The sequence below is a fragment of the Triticum aestivum genome, chromosome 3A, assembly GCF_018294505.1.
Source record: "Triticum aestivum cultivar Chinese Spring chromosome 3A, IWGSC CS RefSeq v2.1, whole genome shotgun sequence".
Lineage (NCBI taxonomy): Eukaryota > Viridiplantae > Streptophyta > Magnoliopsida > Poales > Poaceae > Triticum > Triticum aestivum.
The window spans coordinates 647,660,799-647,677,318 of NC_057800.1; the positions used below are offsets into that span (position 1 = coordinate 647,660,799).

Consider the following 16,520-nt stretch of genomic DNA (forward strand, 5'->3'; position numbering starts at 1 on the left):
TAACCAACCAGGCAAAAAATTTGCATTTGGGGGGAGCCCAATTCTTCCAAACCCACTGTAACATGTTAGTGTCAACCAGACCAGAGAACTGAGCTTTGTAGGCCGACGCCGCAGTGTACAGGCCATCATTAGTGAACTTCCATGAGATAGTGTCGACCCCATCTGGGTTGAGTTGAACAACCGAAATTTTTTCCCAAAGGTTGACGAACTGAGTGAGCTGGTTAGCGGAGAAGATGCCACGAGTGTTGATTTGGGAGACCCAGAAGTTGTTTTGCAAAGCCTTGTTCACCGAGCAGCCCCTTCGTTTTGAAATTTCAAAAATCATTGGGGCGATGTCTTTGGGCCTGATGCCATCAAGCCAAGCAGACTCCCAAAAGGAGGCACGAAGTCCATCTCCAATTAAGACCTTGGTGGCAGACGCAAAGATGTCTTTATCTCTCTTATCGCAAGGGTTCCCCAACCGCACCCAAGGCTTCGCCGGGTCCATCCATTCCGCCCAGAGCCAACGTAAACGGAGAGCAGATGCAAATTTCTGTAGATTTAGGATGCCTAGTCCGCCATGAGCTTTGGATTTACACACTTGTTCCCAATTGATCTTGCATTTGCCACCGGTGACCTTGTCACAGCCAGCCCAAAGGAAAGCACGCCGAAGGGAGTCAATCTTCTTCAAAACCTCCACTGGCAGATCAAGTGCAGTCATGTAGTATATGGCGATGGCTGTGAGGACAGATTTGACGAGAACCACCCTGCCCGAAGAGGCCATGAGCATGCCAATCCAAGGAGTGAGTTGGGCAGCAATCTTGTCTTCGAGCGGCTGGAAGTGGATTCTCTTTAGTCTCTTAACCGCTAACGGCAGTCCCAAATATTTCATAGGGAAGGTGGAGCGGTTCGCAGGGAAGGAATGGAGGATATCATCAAGGTCAAGGCTCACACAGCGAATGGGGGCGACTAAGCTTTTAGTGCAGTTTGTCATCAATCCAGTGACCTCCCCAAAGCTCGCCAGTGTTTCCACAAAGAAATTTACATCATCCTTGATTGGCGCAAGGAAGACCGCAGCGTCGTCCGCATAGAGGGAGGCTCGAAAAGTCATCACATCTCCTCCAATAGGTTTATTCAAGCTGCACCAATTTCTTTTGTTATTACATGACTCATATCCACTAAAAAAAATTACATGACACATATGATCATATTTCTGTATCAAATTTTGAAGTCTGCGCACCATATTTCTGTATATTTCTCAGTATAACTGATCAAATTTGATATGCTATGCTGCTGTGATGGGACTTTATTTTACCCCAGGAAAATGATTCGGATGAGTGAACAATAATATCGTTCTTTGTCTTTCTTTTGGAACATCGAAAAGGGTACATAAACCATTACAAGTTCATAACTGGTGATTCCTTGAATCATTCTTTTCTTTAGGAGAATGTCTTAGACCATTTGCATTACAAGCAAAGTAAAAGTACAGGACTCGACAGGGTGACAACTGAAGGTGCTGTTGGAAGTAGTCCTTTTTGAGTGAGCTGCTTTCTCTGTCCGAGTATATAGATTATCGCCTTGAATCTTTCTGGAAGAAATGAAATATGCTTTACCATTTACAAGCAAACCAAATCACCGGCACTGGCAAGTTGCCAGGTATACATCACGTGAATTAAGATAATTGTTACTGCAGCGAACAAACTAAAATTACTGTTTGAAGTGCTCATTTGGCCTCCGCAAAGGTATGCCAGACACAGATTCAGAACAAGTGAATCATATGCAAACCACGTAGGCCTCTCAGAGCAGACGAATCACTGCGGGAAGTAGAAGGCCACCACGAACCACACGATGAATCCAACGGCTGCTCCGATGTTCGACCAGTCGTTGAGCCTGTGCAGCCTGATTCGTACCGGTCTAACGGTGAAGGCCGGCGAAGCGGAGCACTCATCTAAAGGTGCATCACAAAGCCCTTGGTTACCAGCAAAGTTCGAAGCCGAAAACTTCTGTAGCGAAGTAGGAACAGGCCCTGATAACAAGTTCTCCGCAACATTGAACGTAGTTAACCGAGTAAGCAAATCGAATTGCGGTGGAATTTGACCGCTGAGTTGGTTATGCTCAAGGTTGAGGACATTCAGATATGTCATATTTGACATGCTCTCTGGGATTGATCCCGAAAAGCTATTGTACGAAAGATCCAGATATGTCAGCTTCTGCACCTGCTGTAAAATGTCAGAAGGGATCGGTCCTGAAAAATTGTTATTCCACAGGTCCAGGCCCGTCATGCTTGAACAATATTGAAGACCTTTAGGAAATGAGCCTTCAAGTCCAAGGTTGCCGAGGCGCAGAGAGAGAACCCTGTTCTCGTCGGGCTGCCAGCATTCCACACCAGTAAAGCGGCATATGAAACCGCTGGTGGCATTTTCAAAGTTCCAAGAGGATTTGAGTACACCGTTGGGATCAATCACTGATTGATGTACGGACTTGAGGCACTGGATATCATGTTCGGAACCAAAACACAACAATGAGCTGCTCAAGAGGAGAAAAAAAAGGATGAACTTGGTATCATCAGCCATCATAAATGGGGAGATAAACAAACAGCTGCTCTGTGCCAAAAGTTGCAGCTTGTCAATTCCAACGCCACCTGATCAAAACTTGTGTAAGAACACTTGAACACGCTGGGGGCAGCCCCAGTGCATGTAGCTCCCGCTTGCGCGGGGTCTGGGGAAGGGTCCGACCACTTTGGGTCTATTGTACGCAGCCTTTCCCTACATTTCTGCAAGAGGCTGTTTTCAGGACTTGAACCCGTGACCTCATGGTCACAAGGCAGCAGCTTTACCACTAGGTCAACACTTGAACACGCTACTTGGAAAAATAGGAAATGATTTTCTCAGACATGGAGACACCACAAAGTAGACTCCAAAAGTGCAAATAACAAATTAATTTCATGTCATACTTCCTACACAGTATGAGGTGCTTCAGAAAACTCACCAGTTCATCAAGCCAAATTAGAAGCCACCATCTACTGTACATGAACGGGTGCAGCCCTTTTAAAACAGAGAATCCCTGCACTGGAGCATAGACTTTTCTTCTGCCAAACCCGAAGTCCTATTGACTCGGAAGGATTTGCTACAAGTATAAATGGAAGAAAGAACTACCGTGTGCCTACTGCCAATAGTCCCCATCCTGAGCTGTCTCCGAAGACTTCATTAGTCATGACTCACCGTCCAGAGAAAAATACCACTCTAGTGTATAACTTGTGGAGCTGATGCCACCAAATCATCAATTTATGAAGACGTATGTGACAGGAAGGTAAACTTTTCCAAGAGTAAAGGCAGTGCTTCTCCCAGCCTTAACTAAGTAGGCATTTGCATTAATTTACGATAAAAGTATAAAACCATGCCTTGGTACTTATAAATTACTTTTCCATATTGGGAAAAAATACTGGGAATTATGTGATGCTACTCTGGGTGGACCAACGGTGGTAACCTCTACGATAACCCAAGTGTATCTTCTACAAAAGTTTGTAAAGCACTCGACCAATCTCAATACGAATCATGGTCATGAGTATGGAAAGAAGGCACACGGCAGAGAGACCAACCCAGCGTCGTCAAGTCTCCAGTGTCAGTAGAATTGTCACTGAGGAATGTGTGGATGGAGTTTGCATCATCGCCTAACAGAATAGAATTTTGAACCCACTTGCGAGAACTCTGATCTCACGGTCTCGCTGGGTGCATTTGCAGTTACTTTTACTCCGAAAATATTCTGGATTTTCAGAAACATGAATATATATATCATTCCTATAACTCTACCTAAATCACTGGACAAAAAACCCGAATATAGAGTGCGGACGTACCCTTGTGGATAAAATCTGGGCGCTTTGAAGACGCCCTCAAGGTTGAGGGAGGACAACGCTGCAGAACTGGGATGTCTGCTCTCTTACTAGGCAGAAAACATGAAGGGCATAATTATTCTGATTCTGCCACACCTATAAAATATCAATTTTGCTCCTGTATATTTTCTTAATACAGCTGATCAAATTTGATATGTTATGTTTCTGTGATGGGAGTTCATTTCCCTGGAGAAAAATGATTCAGGAGAGTGAAAACACAAATATAATTCTGTCTCTTTTCAAACCTCGAGAACGAGAAGAGTACATAAATCATTACAGATTTATAACCGACTAACCGTGATTCTGTGCACTTTTCTTTCCTCGAGAGAATGCCTTGCACCATTTGCACTACAAGCGAAGGAAAAACACAGGACTTGCTAGGGTACCAGGTATACATGTTGGTGAACTCTTACTGCAGGGGAGGGAACTGAAGTTGCTGTTGGAAGTGCCCGTTTGGCATCCGGATGACAAACAAAGTTCCAGAACAATCGGGTCATAGCGATGCAGGAATTTGACCACTTCCATAGCGATGCAGGAATTTGACCACTTAGTTGGTTGTGCTGAAGGTTGAGGGCATTCAGATTCGTCAGATTTGCGATACTATCTGGGATTTCACCTGAAAATTCATTGAAGGAAAGATCCAGAGATGACAGATATGACAGCCGCCATGAGATGTCAGGAGGGATTGGTCCTGAAAAATTGTCACTTGACAGGTCCAGCATGATCACGCTTGTACAATGTTGAAGACCTTGAGGAAATGGGCCCTCAAGCCCTAGGTTGCCGAGACGCAAAGCGTAAACCTTGTTCTCGTCAGGGTGCCAACATTCCACGCCAGTAAATTGGCATACAAAACCGGATATCAGGTTCAGAACCAAAACACAATGATGAGCAGCTCAAGAGCAGAAACAAAAGGAGGAACTTGGTATAATCAGCCATCACAAACATGGAGTGAAACAAACCGCTGGTCGGCCAAAAGTTGCAGGTTGTCAATTCTAGCGTCACCTGATTAAAACTTGTGTAAGAATACTTGAAAAACGAAGAAATAGTTTGTTCAGACATGAAGCCACACAAACCAGCCTCCAGAAAAGGCAAAAGGAATATTTCATCGAGAATATGAGGTGCTTCAGAAAACTCACCAGTTGATCAAGCTAAGACAGAAGCCACAACCTGCCATGTTGAACAGGCACAACTCTTTAAAAGGGTCAAACCCTGATTTTTTTTCTTCTCCTAATTCATCAAAGTCCAACTGAGTGGGAGACTACCAAGCACGAAGCACATAGAAGAAAGACTACTAAGCAAGTAAGCAGTGCACGAAGACTTACCCCACTAAGAGAAAATTGGTGGACTTCTAAGCAAGTAAGCAGTTCACGAGGACAGGCAACTAATACTTTGTCAAAAGTAAAACAGTGCTTCTAGTCCTAACTATACTAACTACTAGTAGATACTTGGATTACTTTAGGATAAAACCACAACTTGGTGATAAAATAATAGGTCAAAAAATACACTTCATATTCCACAAAGCATGAACCGATCAGATAAACACACATCGACATAAGAGGGTTCACAATTTTTATTATTTATTTGAATCATGAGATATTTGTATATTCATCAGAATGTACACGTACTTCACTCTTGTGACACACACACGACTTGTTTGCCCACATTTTTACCGCTGAATAGACCAACAAAGGCAGCTGGTGTGTTCTCTAGCCCAATGCTCATGTCTTCTACATATGCAATCTTGCCATCCTTGTAATGCTTGGTCATGTAATCGAGGAACTGTGGGAATAAGTTGATGTAATCACTCTGGATGAAGCCCTTCATACTAATCCGTTTTGGCACCAGGCAGAAGAGGTTGTGGATCCCTGCAGGATCAGTCATGCCGTGCTGGGAGACCATCCCACATACTGCTATGCGACCATGCATCCGCATGTTAAGGAGTACAGCATCTAGCATTGGTCCTCCTACATTCTCGAAGTAGATGTCGATACCTTCAGGAAAGTACCTATGTATGGAAAGATTGCAGAACAAAGATAACATCATTTTGGTGCTAATTCTCTCCGTTTACTGGGTGCAATAAAGGCAACCCGTTTACTGAGTGCAATAGAATTACTAATTTCAAAACAAAAAGGGTAAGCAGATGATGACCAAAAAGATCTGCCAAATTTACAATATGTTTGATTTGAGGGCCCATCTCATCCTAGAATTCATCCGACCATCATTAGATCACCCATGACTTTTGGTAGGTTTGTCATATCCCTTACTTTATACTCGTCTCCATGTTAATAAGAGATGACATGTGTTAGGCTTGGACTTAGGACCAGATGATTCATTCACCATCTGGTTCCTAAACCAAACACACAATAATCCCTAAACCAAACACACAATAATCCTAATATGTGAAAGTGTGGCTCATAATTCAGCTAGGTTCATCAATAGTTCATTCTGTTAACATGGCTTTCAGATGTTCATTATAACCTAGCTTGATCCGTCCATGGTTTATGCAACCATTGTATCTTTTTTTAGGTGTTCTGTTGTATCTTATTGAAGGAGAAGGTCTGACCTTTTTAGGGCTGCAGTCAAGTCAGGCTCCTCTTTGTAATTAAAAGCTGCATCGAATCCAAACTTATCTTTTAGGAGTTTAACCTGAAACAATATTGTAGACCCTGAATGATACAGCTAAACAGTTAACGAATGATGTACTACAAGTTTGATGAGTACTTTTTCATTTGTTCCAGCACTTCCGACAACATAGCAGCCATGGAGCTTTGCAAGTTGACCAACAATCTGGCCAACTGCTCCCGATGCAGCAGAAACAAAGACAAACTCTCCTTCCTTCGGCGAGCAAATTTCATAGAATCCAACATAAGCTGTAAAACCAGGCATGCCTGCAGAAAAGACCAGATCATTAGCAAGCATGCTCAATCAAAGAAAATTTCACAAACAGCAATATCAGAAAAAGTAGCTACATGGATCAGTACACACTAGTCCCCATTACAACATTGTCAATCCGCAACAGACCACTTGACCACGCCATTGTCAATTCATCAACAAAAAAGGTGTAGTCCCTTTCACATTTCCCTCAACCACATACCTTCATTCATTTTGTGCCTATTCTAACCTCCATTTTCTTCACGATTACACATTACAAATTTATGCAATCAGGGAAAGACTTTCTAAAAGAAACACGGTGTTCTCCTTCGTATAATTACATATCTTCACTCATGATATATACTGTCGATGCTTCAGGACTCAACTGAATGAGTAAAAATAGCAGCAAGAAACTAACCGAGAAGCCCCAAATAGTAGGAGAGTGGTATGCCACTTTGCTGAATCTTGTTCAGCTGTTCAGGCTTGTCAATCAAGCTGTATTCCTCCCAGCCAGTCATTCCCGAAACAATGTCACCGGCAACGAACCCCGGATGAGTGGAATCCACCACTCTCGCCACGCCCAGCCCTTCTATAACCTTGACAGATAAAACTTTGCCTGATCAGTAACCAGCAACAACAAGGGAGAGCAGTCAGAAGGGGAAAAAGACTGACAGATCCGGGCTTGAACGGGGGGATGTAGGAGCCGTGGAAGTCCCGCATCCGGCCGCGCATGTAGGGGTCGCAGGAGAGGTAGAGGTTCTTCACCAGCACGGCCGGGCCGGCGGCGCCCTCGGGGACGCGCAGCGGCACGGCGCCGCCGTCGACGAGCGCCATGTCGTCCTCCCTCGGCGCGCGGCTGATGTACTCCCGCAGCACCACCTTCCTGTTCCTCGCCGACCCCGCCGGCGGGCTCGCTTGCTCCATTGCCGCCGTCCGGGGAGTAGAGAGCGTCTTTGGCGGATGGAGTGGAACTCGCCGAGGTGAGGTAAGCTGCCGGTGAACAGTGGGGGGAAGAGAGTCGCCGAGGTTTAGGTAGGTGGGGGTGCCGCGGGTGGTAGCTGAATCCGACGGTCGGGAGGGGGGAGACCGGTTGGGTCAACTTTGCCGAATCATTTTCAGCCGTTAGTCTCGTCAATGGTGACTACGTTTTGTTAAAAAAAATGCATATGTAATTCAAAAAAAATTGTATATGTGCTAAAAACAACTAAAAATGTAAAAACAAAAGTAGGAGTGTTCTCAATTTATATATAGTTTTAAAATGGTAAACATATGAAATAGTATACACCAAAATGATGTATAAAGGTGATTTTTTATTGCACTTAACATAATGTCATTTTCTAATAAAAAATTGAACCATAAGCTATGCATGTGTGCTCCAATTATCCGACGTATATATCGCAATGATAACATAAAAAAGAATTCAAAAATATAACTTATAAGTGGTATGCATGGCTTCCTAATGTGGCATGATTGGTGGTAAAATTAATGCAAAAAGTAACTTAAGCATAGTTGATTCGCATGGGAGAATATCATACGGAAACCAACATTCGGTGGAAACCGATGAAAACCACAAGAAAAAGATATTTTGAAATTTCAAAAAAAAATCAAAAAAATTACAGAATGTTAAGAGGGTGATGTTTTATTGCCACACAAAATTTCAAGTTGAAACACATTACGAGATGTGAGGTATGAAAAAGACAAAATCAGCGTTAAATAGTGTCGAATAGTAACATCACTATTCAAGGCTGAATTTGTTTTTTTCATAGCTTACATCTCATAATAATGTTTTTCAACTTGAAATTTTGTGTAGCAATAAAACATCACATTTTTAACATCCCATGTTTTTTAGATTTTTAAAAACTTTAAAATATGGTTTTCATGAAGTTTTCATTGAATATTGGTTTCCGTATGATGGAGAATATCAGCATAGCCGCGTGCTAAGGAAAATTAAATAGTGGGTTGCATGCAAAAAAATTAACTTATTGGTTTCCGTATGGCTGCATGATTAGAAGAAAAAACTGGCAATGGATTGTACCTATTTAGGAATAGAGAACTACAAAAATCCAACACTGTTCGAGATCAAATCAATAGACTTCCATTCACATCTCTGTATTTGTTTATTTGCACTTTGTTTCTCGAGTGTCTGCGTTTTACTAGTATGTTTTTGTGGAAATTTCATTGGCAATTTTATATAAACATTGATGCTTAAAATTTAAATTATGGTTCTCTTCATGCACCTTTCTCATCATTGCTCGTGTTGCAGTTGTGTTATTTGATTAGAGCATCTCCAACAGCCGCCGAATGCGCCGCGCGCTAAAAACTACTTTGCCGCGCGCCCATCACCTGATTTGGCGCGGCGGGCAGCGCTGGCTCCAGCAGGCGCGCTAAAATGCAGCACGCGCGACTCTCGCACAAACAACATATGCATTTCAAAACAGAAGCAAAAAGATCAAACACAAACAAAATAAATCAAAAAAATAGTTCAATTTCGTTATTACAACTCAAACAAACAGTTTATCGTTCAATACAACAAATAGTGCAATGAACACAACAAATAGTTTAACAATACAATATCGAACGCACAAATCATGATGCTCTTTGTCGTCCATTCCATGCCCACCACTCCTCAATGAGATCCTTCTGAAGATCATCATGCGCTGCGGGACGTCGAATGGCATGATAGGAGGCAACAAAACGGGTCACTCTTTCAGCCCTCCGTCACACTCGCACGATATGTCCCAAGAGCTCATATTGAGAGTAGTCTACATCTTGGCCACGCTCATTCTCGATAATCATGTTATGTATGATCACACAAGCGTGCATGATGTACCAAAGCATTTTTTGATCCCAAAATCTAGCCGGTCCTCTCACAATAGTAAATTGGGCTTGCAAAATCCCAAAAGCTCTCTCCACATCTTTTCTAGCCGCCGCCTGAGCATTGTGGAAATCAAGATTTTTCTTACCTTCCGGCTTTTTCAACGGCTTCACAAAGGTTTGCCACTTTGGATAGATGTCATCCGCTAGATAATAGTCATAGTTGTATGTACGGTCATTTGCTACAAACTGCACCAGTGGCAAATCACCATTTGCAATCTTATTCATCAGTGGTGATCGGTTGACAACATTGATGTCATCCAAAGATCCAGACATTCCAAAGAATGCATGCCAAATTCAAGTCTCTTGATCGGCCACCGCTTCAAGGATTATAGTGGAACCCTTTTTTTGACCGTGGAATTGCACATGCCATGTCTTTGGACAATTTTTCCAACTCCAATGCATGCAATCTATTGAGCCAAGCATACCAGGAAAGTCGTGAACTTTGTTCATCTCCAATAGCCTTGCGGCGTCTTCAGCATTGGGAGATCTCAAATACTCCTGGCCAACACTTGCACAATTCCGATTGCGAAGCGCTTGACACACATGATGGCTTGGCTCTCACCCAAAGCCAAGTGATCATCAACTAAATCAGCCGGGATACCGTATGCCAACATACGCAAAGCGGCTGTCACCTTCTGAAAGGTGCTATGCCCGAGCTCTCCGGCGGCATTCCTCCTCTATTGAAAAAATCGGTCATGGCTCGCTAGTTTCTCTGCAATGCGCCTGAACAACTCGGTGCTCATCCTAAACCAGCGACGAAAATACAACTTGGATGATTGTACACAACAGGTGTGGAAAGTGTGATAGAGCTCGAAAATGGATGCCCCTATTTCAATTTAATAAGTGCTTGTGCAACGGCTTGAAAGTTACAGACTGAGTCAAGTGACCTGTTTTTGTCACATGATCCAGAATTGCACGAGAACCTACAAGTCCTGTTATCGTTCTTAATTCGATAGCCACGGGACAACCGTTTTCTCGTCTCTCAGCCTTTCTTATACCTGCACTGACCTCAACGGTATCCAACCTGCTAAAAATATCTATACCCATTAGCTCATCACACCAACAGTTCTCTTGGGTTGACTGGTATGTGGGATTCTCCGTAAAATAATGCCTGATCAATCTGTTATGGGCATCGATCCTATCCCTCTAAATTTTCTGCCGACCCATAACCGAACCACCGTGCTTCGGTTTTTTATTGATGTGCATAGCTAGGATCATTGCAAGATCCTCCTCTTCCATATCAAATTCTTCTTCGGAAGAATCATACGACGAACTCATCTACAATGTTCAATACTATGCTATAAAAACTAAAATCAACATGCACCAAATTCATGAAGTTTGAGCAATACATACCTTGCAGGTGTTTAGTCGAACACCTTGCGGGCGCCGAGCGGCAGCGAGCGCCCGGGCGCTGTTCGTCGAAGGACGGACGCGCGCGAGGGGCGGCTGTGACTAGAGGGGGCGGAGGAAGCCGCCGCGGTGCGGGGATAGGCCGGGGAAGCGCCGGAACAGTCGCCGGGTGGTGCGGGCGGCGGCGGCGCCGCGGCTGGAGGGGGGTGAGTTGCGAGCGAGCGCGTGAGAGTCCAGCGCGCGGGAGCGGGCGTAGCAAATAAGCGGCGCGCGATGGAGTTTCGGCCCGTGCGCCGAACTAGATATGCCGTGCGCGCGGTTTTTGCGCGCCCGCTGGAGCCACTATACCGATTGTGCACGCGCTAAAAGGGCAATTTTGTGGCGCGGCGCTTGTTTGGCGCGGCTGTTGGAGATGCTCTTATAGTGTTGTAAGCCTATATTCAAATGTACTTAGTTGAAAGAATTTTTTATTTAAAGAACTCACAAACCACAACATTTGAACATTGTTTTCTTTTGTGACAATGACTTGTATCTATTATAAAGTTTCACCAGAAATATGAAGCATCCCCAACATAATTAAAAAAATACATCAAAGTCCCCGAACCATCACACGAGCACTATTGCTGCCAGAACGAGCCACCGACATGCCACTGTTGCCGCTCCCATACTGGAGCCGACTAACCTTATCGATGACAGCCGGTAAGTCATCATGCACGTGCCCCTAAAGGAAAATGCTCTGGAGTTGTAGTCGTCGTTGTTGAACCCTTGAATCAATCTGAAGAAGCTAACACGAAATCTCGCCATTGCGTATGCACGATGAGAAGCCCTAACATCACTGCCCCGAGGAGCTGGTGAGGATCTACGCCGGAGCTCCGTCTAATATGTCTCGATGGACGAACTTGAGGAGAATTGGAGCCCGAAAGACTGACTCGAAGAAGAAATGTTGTCATCCGTCCGCTATCTACTAGTCGAAGCTGAGCATTATGATTCTCCTCCCTACCACCGAAGAGGTAGACGTAGTGTTGTTCTTCTTTATGTGTGTATCGCTTTCGTACTTCTTTCTTCATGTGAAGTTTTTTATTTAATTCTTTGCATATGTCTCTCCTATATGCTTTTGCTGATAGGAGATTAGACACCATAGAAGGGGTACGTACTTTAGCATGATGTGTTCTTAGAGATTTTCTAGAGAAATAAATATTGGTATCACACACTTTAAAGTTGGATACGGGCAAGATCATCACCTGCCAATGCTGGATTGGGTTTGGGTTTTTATTAGGCGATATTAGGTCTCTATGATGCAATATTTTTGTCAGTGTATATCCATAAATAATGATAAACATTATTTGGCACACTTTCTCAACATAGCATGTTATTTGCGATCTTGCATATGTTGTTTTGTTTTAATGTATATTAGATATTTGACATGATGTATTGCTTCAAACTCCTATTGTTGTTACCATGACACTGCTTTACTTCCTTGGTATTATATTTTGCTTTGGATTATGTAATTTTCTAAAGTAGAGACCCAAATCATCATAACTTAATTTCGACTCCGCTTGTCACACATGTCGTGTGGTATTATATGTTGCTTACACAAATAACATCTGCATACACATATTTACTACTTGCGCATGTCTTGTGTGTAGTATTGATATATGCATACACTCTTTTAGTATTCTTAGTTTACCACGTACTACGATTGCCATCTTATGGATGATGCCACACATCTCTACGTTACTCGTGCGAGTGTATCCGATCAGTTTGATTAGATATTTTGCAAAGAAAATGCTTTTATTGATTAAATTAGAAGTGTTAGTAGTGATCTCTCTCTCCCTCTCCCTCTCTCTCATACACACACACCCTCTCTATTCCCTTCGCCACTTGAATTCATGATGGATCTTGATAGAAGCCTCGTCGATGACGAGCCAAAGACGGATAATATCCCAAGGGGATAATACAATAATCTAGCATGATGCTTGTGATGGGTCAACAGTCAATAGAACGTCGACACCCTCATAGGTACTTCTCACATATTGTACAAACCTGGTACGAATTTAGCTGGAGAATTGGCAGGGGGTAAGGTGAGATGTCTTAAGAAACATAAATCTTACTTAGACTATGAAGTACGCATGCCAGTCATTGTTTAAAATGATGGAATTGAAGTCTTGTTTTGTTCCTTATGTAGAAGGAAAGAGGGAAATGGGAAAATTATTAAGGTCTATGAGGACTGGTAGATTGTCAACTAACCTCTTGTTGTAGCATTTGCAATGTTATAGACCGTTACATTCTCTCAAAACATCAACAATCTATACTATGATGACCAAGGTTTGGGTTTGCCATGTTTAAGTTTTAGAAGAAATATCAGGGGACAATGTATAGAAATGTGGGTAGCAATGGAAAGGTTACTTGATGGTGTTGTGTTTCCAATGATGATGATACTGTTGGAAATATGCCCTAGAGGCAATAATAAATTGATTATTATTATATTTCCTTGTTCGTGATAATCGTTTATTATCCATGCTAGAATTGTATTGATAGGAAACTCAGATACATGTGTGGATACATAGACAACACCATGTCCCTAGTAAGCCTCTAGTTGACTAGCTCGTTGATCAATAGATGGTTACGATTTCCTGACCATGGACATTGGATGTCATTGATAACGGGATCACATCATTAGGAGAATGATGTGATGGACAAGACCCAATCCTAAGCCTAGCACAAGATCATGTAGTTCGTATGCTAAAGCTTTTCTAATGTCAAGTATCATTTCCTTAGACCATGAGATTGTGCAACTCCCGGATACCGTAGGAGTGCTTTGGGTGTGCCAAACATCACAATGTAACTGGGTGGCTATAAAGGTACACTACAGGTATCTCTGAAAGTATCTGTTGGATTGGCATGAATCGAGACTGAGATTTGTCACTCCGTGTAAATGGAGAGGTATCTCTGGGCCCACTCGGTAGGACATCATCATAATGTGCACAATGTGATCAAGGAGTTGATCACGGGATGATGTGTTACAAAACGAGTAAAGAGACTTGCCGGTAACGAGATTGAACAAGGTATCGGGATACCGACGATCGAATCTCGGGCAAGTATCGTACCGCTAGACAAAGGGAATTGTATACGGGATTGATTAAGTCCTTGACATCGTGGTTCATCCGATGAGATCATCGTGGAACATGTGGGAGCCAACATGGGTATCCATATCCCGCTGTTGCTTATTGACCGGAGAGTCATCTCGGTCATGTCTACATGTCTCCCGAACACGTAGGGTCTACACACTTAAGATTCGGTGACGCTAGGGTTATAGAGATATTAGTATGCGGTAACCCGAAAGTTGTTCGGAGTCCCGGATGAGATCCCGGACGTCACGAGAAGTTCCGGAATGGTCCGGAGGTAAAGAATTATATATAGGAAGTGCTATTTCGGCCATCGGGACAAGTTTCGGGGTCACCGGTATTGTACCGGGACCACCGGAAGGGTCCCGGGGGTCCACCGGGTGGGGCCACCTGCCCCGGGGGGCCACATGGGCTGTAGGGGGTGCGCCTTGGCCTATATGGGCCAAGGGCACCAGCCCCAAGAGGCCCATGCACCAAGAGAAGAGGGAAAGGAAGAGTCCTAAAGGGGGAAGGCACCTCCGAGGTGCCTTGGGGAGAAGGGACACCTCCCTGGCCGCACCCTTCCTTGGAGGAAGGGCCAAGGCTGCGCCCCCCCCCTCTCCCTTGGCCATATATATAGTGGGGGGAAGGGAGGGCAGCAACATCTAAGCCCTGGCGCCTCCCTCTCCCTCCCATGACACATCTCCCTCCTCCCGCAGCGCTTGGCGAAGCCCTGTTGAAATCCCGCTACTTCCACCACCACGCCGTCGTGCTGCTGGATCTTCATCAACCTCTCATCCCCCCTTGCTGGATCAAGAAGGAGGAGACATCGCTGCTCCGTACGTGGATCATCGGTGATTTGGATCACAACGAGTACGACTCCATCAACCCCGTTCTCTTGAACGCTTCCGCGCGCGATCTACAAGGGTATGTAGATCCACTCCTCCCTCGTTGCTAGATGACTCCATAGATTGATCTTGGTGATGCGTAGAAAATTTTGAATTTCTGCTATGTTCCCCAACAGATACAGTGGTATGGACCCCATGAACTACGGGTAAACACTTTGTAAAATATTTTAGCTTGCAACTAAATTCCATTTGGTATGTATCCTAAAACTTGGCTACAAAAGTCCAAGTTACATCCCAAATTAAGATTTCTGTTGGTTTGTGCTTCATACAAGCATTTTGACTAGATATATTTTACTCGGAGGACATGTTAGTGAAGGAAATATGCCCTAGAGGCAATAATAAAGTTATTATTTATTTCCTTATATCATGATAAATGTTTATTATTCATGCTAGAATTGTATTAACCGGAAACATAATACTTGTGTGAATACATAGATAAACAAAGTGTCACTAGTATGCCTCTACTTGACTAGCTCGTTAATCGAAGATGGTTATGTTTCCTAACCATAAACAAAAGAGTTGTTATTTGATTAAAGGGATCACATCATTAGGAGAATGATGTGATTGACATGACCCATTCCATTAGCTTAGCACCCGATCGTTTAGTATGTTGCTATTGCTTTCTTCATGACTTATACATGTTCCTATGACTATGAGATTATGCAACTCCCGTTTGCCGGAGGAACACTTTGTGTGCTACCAAACGTCACAACGTAACTGGGTGATTATAAAGGAGCTCTACAGGTGTCTCCAAAGGTACATGTTGGGTTGGCGTATTTCGAGATTAGGATTTGTCACTCCGATTGTTGGAGAGGTATCTCTGGGCCCTCTCGGTAATGCACATCACATAAGCCTTGCAAGCATTGCAACTAATGAGTTAGTTGTGAGATGATGTATTACGGAACGAGTAAAGAGACTTGCCGGTAACGAGATTGAACTAGGTATTAAGATACCGATGATCGAATCTCGGGCAAGTAACATACCGATGACAAAGGGAACAATGTATGTTGTTATGCGGTCTGACCGATAAAGATCTTCGTAGAATATGTGGGAGCCAACATGAGCATCCAGGTTATGGTATTGGTTATTGACTGAAGACGTGTCTTGTCATGTCTACATTGTTCTCAAACCCGTAGGGTCCGCACGCTTAAGGTTTCGATGACAGTTATATTATGAGTTTATGAGTTTTGATGTACCGAAGGAGTTCGGAGTCCCGGATGAGATCGGGGACATGACGAGGAGTCTCGAAATGGTTGAGACGTAAAGATCGATATATTGGACGACTATATTCGGATATCGGAAAGGTTCCGAGTGATTCGGGTATTTTTCAGAGTACCGGGTAGTTACGGGAGAAGCAATGGGCCTTGATGGGCTTTAGTGGGAAGAGAAGAAAGGGCCGAAGGGCTGCTGCGCCCCCCCCCCCCCCTCCCCTCTGGTCCGAATTGGACTAGGGAAAAGGGGGCCGACCACCTTTCCTTCTCCTCTACTTCCTTCTCCCTTCCTCCCCTCTTGGTGGACTCCTACTAGGACTTGGAGTCCTAG

General features: G+C 43.8%; 2 protein-coding genes across 3 annotated transcripts; both read right to left on the reverse strand.

Annotated features, from left to right (window-relative positions):
• Positions 1–1,543: 1,543 nt before the first annotated feature.
• Positions 1,544–5,165, reverse strand: LOC123062896 (probably inactive leucine-rich repeat receptor-like protein kinase At5g48380). Its single transcript, XM_044486581.1, has 2 exons — positions 4,165–5,165; positions 1,544–4,054 (listed from the first exon to the last, which is right to left on the reverse strand). Exon 2 carries the CDS (start codon positions 2,553–2,555, stop codon positions 1,791–1,793), a length of 765 nt encoding a protein of 254 aa, XP_044342516.1. The 5' UTR covers positions 2,556–4,054; positions 4,165–5,165; the 3' UTR covers positions 1,544–1,790.
• A 255-nt stretch (positions 5,166–5,420) lies between these two features.
• LOC123062894 (2-alkenal reductase (NADP(+)-dependent)) lies at positions 5,421–11,785 on the reverse strand. Of its 2 annotated transcripts, XM_044486578.1 has the most exons (7): positions 11,649–11,785; positions 10,507–10,640; positions 9,703–9,885; positions 7,158–7,355; positions 6,590–6,756; positions 6,432–6,514; positions 5,421–5,873 (listed from the first exon to the last, which is right to left on the reverse strand). In XM_044486578.1, the coding sequence occupies exons 1-7, from the start codon at positions 11,768–11,770 to the stop codon at positions 5,495–5,497; spliced, it is 1,266 nt and encodes a 421-aa protein (XP_044342513.1). In that variant the 5' UTR covers positions 11,771–11,785; the 3' UTR covers positions 5,421–5,494. The 2 variants fall into 2 exon arrangements, with proteins under 2 accessions (XP_044342513.1, XP_044342514.1); XM_044486579.1 differs by lacking the exons at positions 9,703–9,885; positions 10,507–10,640; positions 11,649–11,785 and adding an exon at positions 7,412–7,804 and having other exon boundaries at positions 7,158–7,335.
• Between the last annotated feature and the right edge of the window lie 4,735 nt (positions 11,786–16,520).